The sequence below is a fragment of the Cetorhinus maximus genome, chromosome 2 (genome assembly GCF_964194155.1).
Source record: "Cetorhinus maximus chromosome 2, sCetMax3.hap1.1, whole genome shotgun sequence".
Lineage (NCBI taxonomy): Eukaryota > Metazoa > Chordata > Chondrichthyes > Lamniformes > Cetorhinidae > Cetorhinus > Cetorhinus maximus.
Genome location: NC_135880.1, coordinates 210931027 through 210946156, shown reverse-complemented (window position 1 = coordinate 210946156; position 15130 = coordinate 210931027). Strand labels below are relative to the sequence as shown.

The 15130-nt window shown below is 45.5% G+C and overlaps 1 protein-coding gene across 1 annotated transcript in view; it reads left to right on the top strand.

Annotated features, from left to right (window-relative positions):
• Positions 1 to 212: 212 nt before the first annotated feature.
• The window catches only part of LOC144669664 (A disintegrin and metalloproteinase with thrombospondin motifs 8-like), a 28923-nt gene continuing 14005 nt past the window's right edge, over positions 213 to 15130 (top strand). Inside the window, exons 1-3 of the mRNA XM_078532181.1 lie at positions 213 to 1097; positions 6572 to 6704; positions 11513 to 11680. Of these exons, the coding sequence (XP_078388307.1) occupies positions 213 to 1097; positions 6572 to 6704; positions 11513 to 11680 (1186 nt within the window). The remainder of the gene's footprint in view (positions 1098 to 6571; positions 6705 to 11512; positions 11681 to 15130) is intronic.

Here is a 15130-nt window from a genome sequence, read left to right as displayed (position 1 = left end):
TGAACCCCCCGAGCGAAAGTTCTGCAAATGAGGGAAGACTTCAGCAGAGAACAAGAGCTGCAGGAACGAGTGGGATGATCAGGACAGATTAGATCAGTGACATTTAGAGCTTTTTTTAAAAAAAAAGCAAGAGGAGGAACACATTGTTGTATTTTATTTTTTTTTATAGCCTGCGTTTGATTTGTGTTTTGCTTTGTAAGGGGTTGGTGGAGATGTTCTGCAGCATTGCCATGGTGCCCAGCACATTTACACTTCTGCTTTGCTGCCTTTCGCTAGGACAGGCGGGTGTCGACCCCTATGTGGCTGAGGTGACTCCTGTGAGGCTGGATGAAGGCAACTTCCCCGTTTACCAGCTCTGGGCATTCGGCAGGGAGTTCAACCTGAGCCTGGTGCCCGACTCCAGTTTCCTGGCTCCGGGGTTCAGGGTCCAGCGGGTTGGCAGGAGAGAGTGGGCACCCCCTACCCGAGCTGGCACCGAGCTGAGGAGCTGCTTCTACTCGGGGGAGGTGAACTCCAGACCCGGCTCCATGGTGGCCGTCAGCCTGTGCGGGGGAATCCAGGGAGCTTTCTACACGGACGGGGAGGAGTACCTGATCCAGCCGGTGAGACCCGGGGCGATCCCGAGCGGAGATCACCTGCTCCGCTGGAGGAGGAGAGGAGCGCAGGGAGAGGCGGAGAGTTGCGCCGTCTCTGCGCTCGCCCAGCCCAACTGGCCAGTGGGGGAGAGGAGCGACCCCCGCCCAGGGCAGCAGCCGGCTGGGGCCAGGTCCAAGAGGTTCGTGTCCGAGGCTCGCTACATCGAGACCATGCTGGTGGCCGATGTGTCCATGCTGAGCTTCCATGGGGAGGGTCTGCAGCACTACCTGCTCACCCTGATGGCCGTGGTTTCCCGCCTCTACAAGGAGCCCAGCATCAGGAACCTGGTCAACGTGGTGGTGGTCAAGGTGCTGCTGATCGAGGACGAGGGCGAGGGGCCGAGTGTCTCCAGCAACGCCGGCCTCACCCTGCGCAACTTCTGCAACTGGCAGCTGGACTATAACCAGCCCAGCGACCGGCACCCCGAGCACTTTGACACGGCCATTCTGTTCACCCGCCAGGTACTGTATCACCCCGGGGGGGGGCAGACGGGGGGGAATCAGGCAGCCCCTCGCTAGGAGGCCAGTCGGCCCACCCTGACCTGTGCCAGCCCCTTTTTCACAGAGCTGTCCAATCAATCCCACTCCCCCTCCTCCCACTGCCCCAATTCCTTGTTGGGTGTTGGCATCTACTCGTTCAGGGCAACACATCCCAGATTAAAACCCCTGCTTCAAATCTCTCTCCTGACTTGCCTTTTTTTTTAAATCAGTTATAATAAATTTGTGTCTTCCACTTACTAACACCTTCATTCTCTCCTCCCACCCCCCGGGAGAAGCTGTGGCTATTGCACCCCCCTCCCCAACCTACCCAATGACCCCAGTTCTCCCCCATCGTTCATTTTGAACTGTTCACGACATTTAACGTGGGCACTTCGCCCGGCTCTTTGTGGAGGAGAGAGGAGGGATTTGGAGGAGGGGGAGGGAGGTGAGCTGTTTACTGGTTACACCCCCCCTCCCCTCCCCATGGGGTTTGAGTGCACTCCAGATTCGGAGTTCCTGTTGCCCTCATGTGTGGGTGTGGGTGGGGGGGTCGCTCAACCATCTCACCTGGAGCCAAGTGCCCCATGAAAAGGCGACCAATTGTGGCTTATCTGTGACCCGGGAGTGGGGTGGGATTTTGGTCTCAAGGCTGCTCCATTATTGATGGTGTCCAACGCGTTTTCAAAACAAACAAAAAAAAATGTTTCCATCGAAATCATCCTCAGTTTGGATCATTCCGGGAAATATGGGCAAATGTGATTTTTCCCCGCACCCCCAGAGCTGCTCCCTGACTGAGTATACTCTAACCCTCACACGCCCCAGGGCTGCTCACTCGAAACCTTTCCACTTTCACTGCCCAGCGCACACTTGGCACCGTCTCGTGTGTTCAGTCCCGTTTATCAGGCGAGGAAGTGACATTAACGCCGACTCTCCCCGGCCGCTCCGCTTTAAAGGGATGACATTGACTGGGTACCGGGTGGGTTTCTGAGACACGGCACCTGTTTAAATGGACACGTGGAGTGAGAGCTTTAAGCCAGAAATACAACGGGACTGGGAGGGAATAAGGTGGGAGAGGGGTGGAATTATCAGCTGTAATTCCACGTGGGGAGAGGGAAAAGGAGGGGAGAGGGGAACACACTGAATTAAAACTGTTTCCTCCTTTAGAATGGCCTCTTGTGAAATGGTAATCAGGTCACTGTGACTTCCCTGTGCAGTACTGGTAGCTACACAGAGTGACCTGAGCAATCCCCAAAGATTATCACCACTGACTCCAATTCTCTGAGACTGCGCCAAAGCAGCCCATTTAACCCTGGGGATGGCTGAATGATGGTTTATATGTCAGTGGTCCTGAGCTCAGCTGCAGTGAACAGATGGTCCTTCAGGGTGCCTGAACTCTGTCTCTATCCTGTCCCTGTATGGACGCTACAGTTAGTTTGGAGTTTATCTGCAGTGTTACAGGAAGGTGGGTCTGCTCCACATCTCTGCATCCTGATCTGTTTGTAGGATAGCTACCTCAGGAGTTTGTACCTCCGCCCACATACTCCTCACAGGGGTTGAGGGGGGGTGGTGATAACCAATCTACCCACCCAATTTTGTACATGTGGAATTGGTGGAAAAAGTCATTTTGAGAAGAAATTGCAAATGTCACGTGCTCAGAATTAACTCCCTGATGTCAGAGTTAGGGTCTGTGTGTGTGTCTGCCTGTCTCTGTGTGTCTGTCTGTCTGTATCTCAGTGTGTGTCTGCCTGCCTGTGTGTCTGTCTATGTGTGTCTTGGTGTGTGTCAGTATGTGTCTGGCTGTGTGTCTGCCTGTCTCTGTGTGTATCTGTCTCTGTGTGTCTCCGTGTGTGTCTGTGTGTCTGACTGTCTCCATGTGTCTGTGTCTCAGCGTGTGCCTGTATGATTGTCCGTCTCTGTGTGTCTCAGTGTATGTCTGTTTCTGTGTGTCTGTCTGTGCGTATCAGTGTGTGTATGTCAATGTGTGTCTCAGTGTCTGTCTGTGTGGCTGTGTGTTTGTCTGTGTGTGGGTGTCCGTATGTGTTTGACACTATATATGTATGTGTGTGTATTCTGATCAAATAAGTTCTTAAGGAAAGCCATTCTCTAATCAGTGAACAGCCGAATAGAGTGGTCTGCAGGTAATAATGCTATTACGCACAGCTTGATATATACTTAGTGAGATGATGAATTAATAAGGACGTTAATAGTGAGCTAGTGTTGTGTCTGGCATTCTCCGATTAGCCCTTGTACAATACTTATATCTGATCACAGAAACAAATTTCCTTCCCACAGTCTGCCGCCAACTTCTGCTTCTCTCTTCACTGTACTAATAACAGAGGCAGTGAGGGCTGGGGACTGATAACAGATGCAGTCCTGCTCCTGCTCCACCCACCCCCCACCCCCTCAACCCTCCTCTCAATCCAGTCTGGTTCGGCGGGTAACTCTCAGAGGGTGAATTACAGGTCAGCATCACCAGCGGCAGGAAATGGGCAAGTGGGGTTTCGATTTACAGTCATTCTTCGAGTAGAGAACTATGGCATTTATTTCCAAGTTACGACCTGACATGTTTATGAATAAAATCTTGCAGCCTCCAAGATGTTAATAACTGGAGTGGCAGGGCAAGCTATAATAAGATGTGATTTCTGGATACACTGATTGTATCTCACTGTTTTGCTACAAGATATGGACTATTTCCATACTTGTGACAATAGTAAAATTCACAGACGCCATTTCCGTTGTTGGCAGTTGCTGCTTTGCATCAGGGCACAGCCCAGGTAAGGAATCCAAGGCTAAAATCCTCCATCTGCTGCTGAGACTATTTATTAAAGGTTTCAGAATCAGATCACTGGGGAGTGATGACAGCTATTCTAAGCTGCTACAAGGAGAATTGTATAAACAGTTCTCCTGAGGTGCATTGGAGGCAGTTCAAAGGAGGTTTACTACATTGATACCAGGAATGTGTGGGTATGAGGAGAGGTTGGACAGACTGGGCTTGTTTCCACTGGAGTTTAGAAGAGTGAGGGGTGATTTGATTGAAGTATACAAGATGCTGAATGGCCTTGACAAACAAGGTGGATGTCGAAAGGACGTTTCCTCTTGTGGGTGAGTCCAGAACTAGGCACTGTTTTAGGGCAACGATGACGAGAATTTTTTTTCTCTCAGAGGGTTGTGAGACTCAGGAACTCTCTGCCTCAGAAGGTGGTGGAGGCGGAGCCATTGAATATTTTTAAGGCACAGGTAGACAGATCATTGTTAGGCAAGGGAATCAGAAGTTATCGGGGTGAGATGGGAATGTGGAAATCGAAACACAAGAAGATCAGCCATGATCTTATTGAATGGCGGAGCAGGCTCGAGGGGCCGAATGGTCTACTCCTGTTCCTATTTCGTATTTTCTTATGCAGCAATCTAGGAATGTCTCCAGTGGGGTGAGTTGAAGTGAGAGTTACAGCAGAGAATGTGCTTCTGTTTTCCGCATTCTGTAAAAATATTAAACTGAACGTCTTGAATGGTGGGCCTGACCCATAATTCAGTTTGATTTGGGCAGATATCTATAATAATATTAATGGATTTTTGTTCATTCATTCATGGGATGTGGCCATTGCTGGTAAGGCCAGTGGGTATTGCCCATCCCTTATTGCCCGAGCAGGTGGTGGTGAGCCACCTTCTTGAACCGCTGCAGTCCACGTGGTGGAGGCAGGGTAATTGAATACTTCTGAGGCAAAGGTAGATAGGTTCTTGCCAAACAAGGGAGTCAAAGGTTATCAAGCGTAGGCTGAATGTGGAGTTGAGGCCACAATCAGATCAGCCATGATCTTATTGAATGCCGGAGCAGGCTTGGGAGGCTGAATGGCCAACTCCTGCTCCTAATTCGTGTGTTTGTATATGGTGTAGGTTCACCCACAGAGCTGGAAGGGAGAGAGTTCCAGGGTTTTGACCCTATGGCAGTAAAAAAACCAGAGTTATGTTTCCAAGTCAGGATGGTGTATGACTTGGAGGGAAATTTGCAAGTGATGGTGTTCCTTGCATCTGCTGCCCTTGTCCTTCTAGCTGGGAGAGGTCGTGGATTTGGGCAGTGCTGTTGAACAAGCCTTGGCCAAAGAGTACAGTGCAGCTTACAGCTGGTACACACCCCACCACCGGTGCACTGTGGCTGCAAGGAGTGAATGTTTAAGTTGGTAGATGGGGTGCCAATCAAGTGGGCTGCTTTGTCTTGTATGGTGTCGAGCTTCTTGAGTGTTGTTGGAACTGCACTTATCCAAGTGAATGGTGCGTATTCCATCATACTCCTGACTTGTGCTTTGTAGATGGTGGATAGACTTTGGGGAATCAGGAGGCAAGTGACCACAGAATACCTAGCCTCTGACCTGCTGTAGCTACAGTATTTATGTGGCTGCTCTTGATAAGTCTTTGGTTAATGGTAAGCCCCCAGGATGTTGATGGCAGGGGATTCAGCGATGGTCATGTCATTGAATGTCAAGAGAAGGTGTTTATACTCTCTCTTGTTGGAGATGGTCATTGCCTGGCATTTGTGTGGTGCAAATATTACTTGCCATTTGTCAGCCCAAGCCTGGATATTGTCCAGGTCTAGCTGCATATGGACATGGACTGCTTCAGCATCTAAGGAATTGCAAAAGGTACTGAATATGGAGCAATCATCAGAAAACATCTCCACTTCTGACCTCATGATGGGGGGAAGGTCATTGATGAAGCAGCTGATGCTGGTTGTACCTAGGACACAACCCTGAAGAATTCCAGCAAAGATGTCCTGGGGCTAAGATTGTCTACAATCAGTGAGCGTGTGGAGGTGTCAGATTCAATCGTAGATTTTACAAAGGAATTAGATAATTAGGTAATGTGGCGGAAAGGTAGGGGGGTGGGACTTGCAGAGTTGGTCTTGCAGAGAGCTGGCACAGACTCTGTGGGCTGAATGGCCTCCTTCTGCACTGTAACCATTCTATGATTCTACTTTTTCTAGGAATTTGTGATTAGTTGCCAACCAACAAAAAATACAGATTTGGAGGAGAGCGTAACTGAGTGTGATAGCAGAGATGGAGTTTATTCCATATAGGCAGAATTAAATTATTACTCTCTCGATGAGTTACATGTACTTTCAGCTGGTTCAGCTTGTTACTTTTTAAAAAATTAAACATTTGTTCCTGTCATTTTCTGGTAGTATATAGGCAAAAATATTTGATTTGATCCATTGATGGATTTCCTAGTCTTGTGCAAAAATCAGAATTTGGGTCTTGTGATATTTTCCACAAGTGTGTCATAACCTTTTTTCATAAATTAAAACATTGGCTTAATGCCTTTGTGAAATAAATGAGGCAGTTGTGAAAATTAGAAATATATTGCACGTAACATTGCAATTTGATTCAAACAAGCATAGCCCTTTTTGACCGTTTTCATTTTGGAGTGCGAATAGCTGAGAAGTTGTCTCATTTTCTTCCTCACAGGACATCTGTGGCCATCTGAGCTGTAATACCCTTGGAGTGGCAGACACTGGGACCATGTGTGACACAAGTAGGAGCTGTGCTGTGATCGAAGATGATGGACTTCAGGCAGCCTACACCGTAGCACATGAACTAGGTACAGTGACAACTATAGTTAATGCCCTTAAATGTGTATCTGGAATATGTTTATTCCATGCAGTTGTATGCATATAATCTGTCTGCTATTGATGTTGACCATGAGTGTGTCCATTTTCTTCCTCATCGTTAAGTGTTAAAATATCTGGGTGTTTTATTCTCCACTAGCTGGGAATTTTTCTACTATTATTATTGCACAGAATGTTTCTCCCCATTTACATCCTAACTAATTACGGTTTATTTATTTTTTGCCCAGTTGTATTCAGGAAGCAAACATGTAGAAACCATATGATCGTTTATTGCCTATATATTGCACAAAAAAAAATCTAATTGCCATAATGTATCTATTTGTAAAACAGGTTTACCCTTAAATATTTCTCAGTCAGTTTCCTCCCTAACAGTATGATTTACTCATGAACACTTAAGGCTTCAGATAGACACTTCAAGTACCTCACAATCTCCATCCAGTCACTTGGCTACCTATGTTTGCCCAGTGCCAATGCGCTACCCCAGTGAGACCACAATTTGCAGCACAGTGCAGTCCCTGACATATGACAATGTGTTCAAAGGCGCGTGTGTCTTTAGGCAGCCCACTCCCATCCAATTGCTCTGCACTCTGTGGACAATTTTCACCAGACTTCTGTGTTTCTACCCATGACCCATTCCCTCCCAATCTTTTTATTTATTTTTTTGATGACCTGTCCTTCACCTCCTGAAGCTTCCCAGTGAGCCAATACTAGGGGATATGGACCAATCGTAGTGCTAGAAATAACACTGAATGATCTTGGCTTACTTGCCCGGACTAGAAATGGAGCATGGGGACATCCTGGCATGAACAACAACTTAGTTGGCAGGGAACTTGATTTGTTACATTTAATCTATACTATACCTGATTTGAGAAGACTGGGCACAGAGTTGAAAAATAATTTTCATTTTCTTTATGACTTTATGGCCATTCTTTTTTTACTTTTCTGCTGCTTTTAGTTCATTCACCAGTGAGCAAAACAGAGCTTTACACCTCAAGATGTGAGAATGGAGAATACTACTGACTATCTTGTAAAACAATGCACGTGATGGGTTTAGTATCTAAACTGGACACCACTGAAATGTCACACATTGAACCATACGCTTGATTGCAGTAAGGTGAAGCTAATAATATAAAGTGCTTAGTACTTCTGTATAAACGATAGTATAAATGTAATGATTAAAAATAGTCTGCCTGCTTTAAAAATAGTGCAGAGTGGATCTCTGGACCATTACGTTTGAATCCGGTTTTTGCATAGAGCTTCTATGCCTTGAAATGGTTCAGGGCTCTTGGAAGCAAGAGACTGAGAAGGGGCACCTTGAAAGATATGTAAGATAGTAAATGTTATAGAAAAAGTAAATCTAGAACATGGCTTCAAGCTAAGCTTTGACATTCAGACAAGGTTGAAACTAGCAAAATAAACACATTTTAAAAGGGTATCAGGAAGTTCTTTACATACAATAATCAACATAAGGAATGATAAACAGGTAGAATCAGGCAGGAAGGATTCCTGGAATCACTCTAAGACCCCACTAGACAGCTGCATTTGAAAGGACTTTAGGTTCTTTACGAGCTGAATGGCCTTTCCCATCCATAATTATCTTTGGCCCATCTAACTTGCAGCTTCTTTCATATCCTCACACACAGTTTCTTCCCCTTGGGGAATAGTAGAGAAATGTTGATTATCAGCCTTTTGAACTGCTATGAACACTCTTTCCGTGGCCAGCAAGTCCTGGCATGGGACTTGAACGCAGAGCTTCTAGCTCAGAGACAGGAGCGTTGTCTGCTGAGCCCCGAGACCTCTAGCTGGTTCAGTCAGAAAACAAACTGATTTGTTGGCATCCTAAACATTGTTTTAAATTCTGTGTCTTCTGATATGAAGCATCATCTGGAACATAGATCGGAGAAGGGAAAAAAGACATTTTCTAGGAAGGATTTCCAGGGTTCAAGCATTTGGAAGGAAAACAAAGATTTCTTTTTGCATTTTGGACTTAAAGAAATCTTTGAAAGCACCAGTGGCTGCAGAGGAAGGGTCTGATTTTTTTTTTTGCTAACAGTTGTATCTGTACAGCAGCAGGCGACAAGAGCCTGTGGGAAAGGGTAGTGAGATAGAGGCAAGATGGAATATGAGGGGATGTGTTGACAGATGGTACAGTCTAATCTGATTTGCTGATTTGATCAGCAAATTTTCAATTTCTATACATCTCTTAAGTTGATAAATGTTAGTCTTTCCACTTGCCACTTGCCATGTGCAAGTATTTCCAGACAGTTTTCTCCCAAGACCAAAAAAAAAATCATAGATTGTATTATTTGATTTAATTTAAACTTTTGGAGCAAAAATTGAGTGGTGAGGTAGGGAAGAGAGAAACAGAATACAATAGGAACTAAGTAAACCATTGAATCACTGTGATGAATGAATTTCCTTCCTGCACCTAGGGGCTGCATTTTAAGGGGGCTGTTTGGGAGGGTGGGGTGATGGGGGAGGAGGGGTGGGGCAGACTGCTCACAATTCATCCCGCCCCCCACCCAACCCCTTGGAAGGACAGTCGGCCGCCAGTTGATATGCTGGAAAGACGACCATCCCGCAGCCATAACACGCTCAGGGGGGCTAAACAAGGTAAGAGTTGGACTTCCTCCCTTCAGTTGGAGGAATTCCATCTCTCGAGAGCTGCTGGCCAATCAGATTTGCTGGCAAGCCGAATTGACCTTAATTATTTATTTATACCTAACATATTACGGGGGTCAACCTGGGGCTGGGCAGGAAGCTGGTGGGCTAACCGCCTGAGATATTCAACTTGCCTCCACCCCCACCTCTCCCCCCCTCCCCAACCCCAGCACAGAAAATATGCCAAATCTAGCCCTCGATGCTTAAACCCTTGTAAATAGGATAAATGTGTGAAAGACAAAATAATGTTTAGTTTTACCTTTGGAATATGAGTAATGTATAGCATACAGTAGCAGGAACCTGATTACTGCCACAGAGACACAATACTCCCACTGTTAGAAAACAGCAGGGATAGCCGTCTATTAACTGTTAGGGGGTTGGATACTTGCAAAAATGTTACTTTCACCTCTTCAGAATTGTCCTGTTTTCCAGGTTTCCTATTTTCTTTTGTATATTAGAAAGGCAATTAAAAAAAACTAAACTCAAAAAAGTGATGAATTTTAAAAAGGAATAGCTATACTTCATCACTGAAAGTTGGACATCCTAAACATTATTTGTTGCTTAGCCCAGAGCAGGTTTGGCTAAGTGCCAGAGAGAATTTGGCACATTTCCACCTTCCATGGTCATAAGGTGCTGGAGACATCTGGAACGCTGTAAACATTTTACTAGATATCATTTTTTTTTTGTTTTACAACTCAATGGTTCTGCACATTCCTGCTCTCCAATTAGCCCATTATATTGCACATTTTGCAGCAACATGAAGCAATTTCACTTTGCAGGGAACAGAAGTGAATAATGTAATTCAGGTGTGAAATGACGTAAATTGAATTTAAATTGGCAGTTTGTGACCAGCTCAAGGAAGATGGTCTCACAATACCTCAATTTCACATCGCCTGCATTATAGTTGCCATTCATGCAAAGTAATATGTAATACATTTGCAAATGTTTCATTGGTCTAGGTTGAAAACATTTGACATTTAATTCTCGATCTTTAACATTAACGTGGGCCGCTGCCCTTTAAAACACATTCAAATGATTGGGCGCAGCTAGAGCTCGGTGAATGTATGTAACTACATATGCACAAGTCATTTCTTCTCTGGTCCAGCAGTTGCAGAGGTAGCCGCAAATAATACTACCTTGCATCAATGTGAATGGACACTAGTCTCACATTGTTAGTGTAACATAAAAACCTGAAAGTTCTCCCACCAAAGTATCCTCTCGTTCTCTAATTAGCGAAAACCTAGTATATCTTAATCTTGTTGTCAAACTAGGTTCTCCCTGTCACTTCATTGAGTGAAAAATGAGTGTTAAACCTACCAAATATTAAAGGTGTAGTGGATTCTGATTTCAGACAATTAGCATTTGAGCTGTCATTATGCACGAATTAAGATTTCGATGAAGTTCTAATTGGAATATAAAGCCATTTTTAATATCTACACCTCATCTCAGTAAATTACTCTGATTTCAACCAAAGTTCAAGTACTATCATTGTGCTTAATGTGGACTTTTGCAAGAGATATTTAGTGTGCAGAAGATATGCAGGATTGGCAAAAATCAACACAATGAGACATTAATCATAAATATTTGGAAAGTATGTATACACTTCAATTTGAATGGCACATTTCAGTATTATTTCTGGACCTGAAATTCTATACAATGAGGGTGAATGGGAAATGACTTGATACAATGGAATTCTGTACTTGGATCAGTTACATCTTTTTATCTGAAGTCATTGATCAACAATTCCATCTGTTGTTTAGTTCTTCAGACAGGAAGTCTAACAGCAGCCAGTATGCTGTTTAATGTTCCATTGTGTATCTTAATATCTATATAATGGAATGTAGCATGATTCTAAATTTCTAAAATATATAAATATATCTATCTTAAAAGACTTATTCTTACCTATTCCCAAGTAATGAGTTATGCAATACATATTAGAAGTGCTGTTTGATAGTTAAAAATGATACCATAGTCACTAAAGTTTCCTAAAATTGAACAATAATTACTTTATAATGGTTTCACGCTTACAGTATATTTAGCCAGCAATAATGCAACAATTAAATAGTCTTGCTATATTCAGTTTGGATTTGACTAGGTTAATGTTTTCTCATTGTGATAGGTCACGAATTGAGTATGCCACATGATGATTCAAAGACATGTGATAAGCTGTTTGGTCAGATGGGGAAAAACCATATGATGGCTCCATTGTTCATCCGTCTCAACAGAACTCTACCTTGGTCTCCTTGTAGTGCATTTTATATCACAGAGTTCTTTAACAATGGCCATGGTAAGTGATTCAGCTGCAATACGATGGAGTGGTTGTCTTCTCAGCTTTCGAAACATATGCACCTGCTACATACCTAATGTTGAAGAACAGTTTACTTCTATTTTATAAGATATACATTATTGTTGGAAACTACTGTAAATTTCATGGGGTTGCCTTGATTTCTAATTATTTGTTAAAATCCTCCATATTTTGTAACCAAGGTAAAATGTCTCTGTTGTTATAAAATGTTTGCTAATGCTGCCAGCACATTGTTAGCTGATACTGGACTACATATATTGGGGATTATCTTGATTCAGTTTTCAAATGCCATGAATTTTCATTCCAAAACCATCCACAAACATGCACTGACTTGCAGCTTATTCACAAGCTCACTCAAACAAACTGTATCAATGGAAAAACAAAAATAAAATGTGAGGGAGGTAAGATTTATTTGGTATATTTTTCACTCTCAAATTGCACCAAAACGGTTAACACAAATAGATCAATGTGTAACCAAAAAACCCACCTGTTTAAACCATTTTAACACACATTGTGCATGCGTGGTTAGCATTGCAATATGTGTCAGTAAAAGATTCACATACCATGAGTCCAAACCCTTATTTGAATGAAGTTTATTTTTTCTGACTGCCAATAAAATTGTCACAGCAATGCACATGGACGGAGAAATAAGAACTTGGCACGTGGAAAGTTGAATTCACTAACAGCTGAGACGTTTTTTCTTTGGCAGTCAATAAATGCAAATGGGTTGGTCATGTTACAGAAGGTTTAGTTCATAAATTGAGTTGTAAATATGCATCTTTATCCACAATTTATCGTATCACAGAAGTGCACTGCAATCCTGTAAGTGCAGTTTATCCAATGTGATAAGCAGGATCTCAAAGGTGATCATTCCTGGTGATAGATACCTCGTGCATTGTAACCAGGGCGAAAGCTGATGGAGAGAATAGCAAGCCTGATATCCTCCTGGTATAATAACTTGTGTGTTTGCAAGTCCCTCTCAAGAGACTCCCTTCCCAGTGAGGTGGTAGTGATCAAATGCTTAGTGCCTATGTCTGAAATACCTCCCTCTGCTGTTTTCCTGGAAGTATTAATTCACTTATTTTAAACTGGCTTATGGCCCAGGTGAAGAAGAAGTGGAGGGGGGAATTTAGATTACCATACTGAGGGTGGAATCATCCCAGATTTGCACAAAGCGTGGTAGCGGGAGGGAAAAAGGACATTTTACAGTGTGGCAAGTTTTCGCGCCATATCATCCCATTCCCAGCGCGTCCCACCTCGTTAATAATGCATTCCCCTGAAACACGCTGGATCGCTGTTGAGGCAGTCTCTGGTTCGCCTACCCCGCTGTCACCTCAGCCCTTCAGTAATCCGGGCGCCATATTAAAAGGGTGTCCCTTCACAGAGCTAGCATTCTCTAAGGGATCAGAAGCTGCTGCAAAGACATGGATGCCAAAGGGAGGAAACATGCTGCCCCCAAATTTAGCAACGCCTCCTTCGGGTGCCTACTGGACCCGCCGTCAAGTCTCTACCCCCGCTGTGGACCAGTAAGCAAGGTCACCAATCCAGCATGGGAGGAGGTAGCAGCAGTGGTCAGGGCCAGTGCCCTGCTGAAGAGGACAGCCACCCCAGTGCCAAAGGAGGATAAATGATCTCCTCCATCCTGCCAGGGTAAGTCACTCTTCCCATCACTGTCAACTCACAAATTCACGAATCCATCACACATCCACAGGGATCTCACTCACTGCCAATTCATGGGACATCACCATTCATTCTCACACACTCCTTGACCTGCCCTGCGGATCGTGTCATCACCCCATCCATAGTACCACTCACCACCCACACATGCCAGGCATCCTTCTCATCTGGCCTGGCAGGCATCCTGCGTACACTTTCTCCATCTGTCTTCATACAGGACAAGCTGCCAAATAACAAAAGGGAGAGGTCACAGATTTGTGGAGGAATGCCCGACATTAAGGTCCTCCCTTGGGCACCTAGTGGAAACAGTGGAGACCTGCTGTGAAGTCCTCTACCCCCGTTCTGGGAGAAGACCAGCAAGCAAGGTCACCAATCCTTGTCTGCTGCACTCCTCAGATTGCCAGGCACGATGGACAGTCCATCCGCCTTCAGGCTGAAGTGATAGCGTCGGCACATCAACACACTGAGGTCAACACTGGTGGCCACCATGGAGACCTTGGTCCCAGACATCGCTCCTGCACTGCTGTACGGGCTGAAACCATCGCTGCTGCCATAGTTGTCCTCCAACAGTGTGTAGGTGAGAGGAGTGCGGGGCAGCTTGATCTCACTGCAGCTTCCCATTCTCCTCAGGGACTGTCCTCACTGCATCTCGTCATCATCCTCCACAAATCTTGCGGCTAAGAGGGCCTCCCGAGTGCTCCTACCTCGTCTGGCCAGTGTGATGGCCTCATCGCTGGCATCCTCAACTTCTCAGACCTCAGCAGCGTCATTCTGTTTGATGTCCTCCTCTTGGAGGATACGTGCAGCTCTTCCATCCCCTCCTCAGCCAGGTCTGCCCCTGCCCCATTGCAGTGTCAGGGTGTAGAGCATGCAGCAAGTGACAATGGTGTGTGACACTCTCTATGCACTGTATTGCAGTGCTCCAAAGGACCTGTCGAGGCACTGGAACCTCATTTTCTATGTGCTATCATTTGCTCCACCAAAGTCCATGTTGCAGCATAAGCCTTGTTATACCGTCGCTCTACTACAGTCTGAGGCCCTGGCAGGGGCATCATCAGCCATGTCCTCTGTGGGCAGCCATTGTCCCTGAGGAGCCAACCCTGCAGCCCATCTGGACCCTGGAAGATGTCAGGGATCTAAGACCTGCAAAGGATGTAGGAATCATGGATGCTCCCTGGGAATCGTGCGCAGACCTGTAGGATGCAGTTGTGGTGGTCGCACACCTGCTGAATATTCAGCGAGTGGAAGCCCTCGTGGTTGATGTAGTTGACTGCTTGTTACCACGTGAGTGCAGTCAAAGGCAGGATACCTGTGTAGAGCCAGAGATCTACCCAATTCCCAGCGCTCTTACTTCCTGGCTTTCCTAATCCAGGGCGAAATGCACAAAGTTTTGGTCCATCACGAAGATGGTGCCCGCGACCTCTTGGATACAATTGTGTGTGGAGGCTTGCGAGATCCTGCACAGGTCACCTGTGGAGCCCTGGAAGGAGCCACTGGCTTAAATATTGAGTGCTGCGGTCACTTTAATGGCCACTGGCAGTGGATGCCCTCCATGTCCCCGTGGCGCCAAATCCTGCAGGAGGGGGCATATGTGACCAACCAGTTCCCTACACATGCGCAGTCTTCGGTGACACTGGTTGTTGGTCATATGCAGGAATGACCGGGGCGCTGCCTATTGACCCTGAGTCTCGTGAGGCACCTATGAACGACGGCTCGCTGTGGAACTTCAGCTTTGTGTGCAGCAGGCTCTGCCAT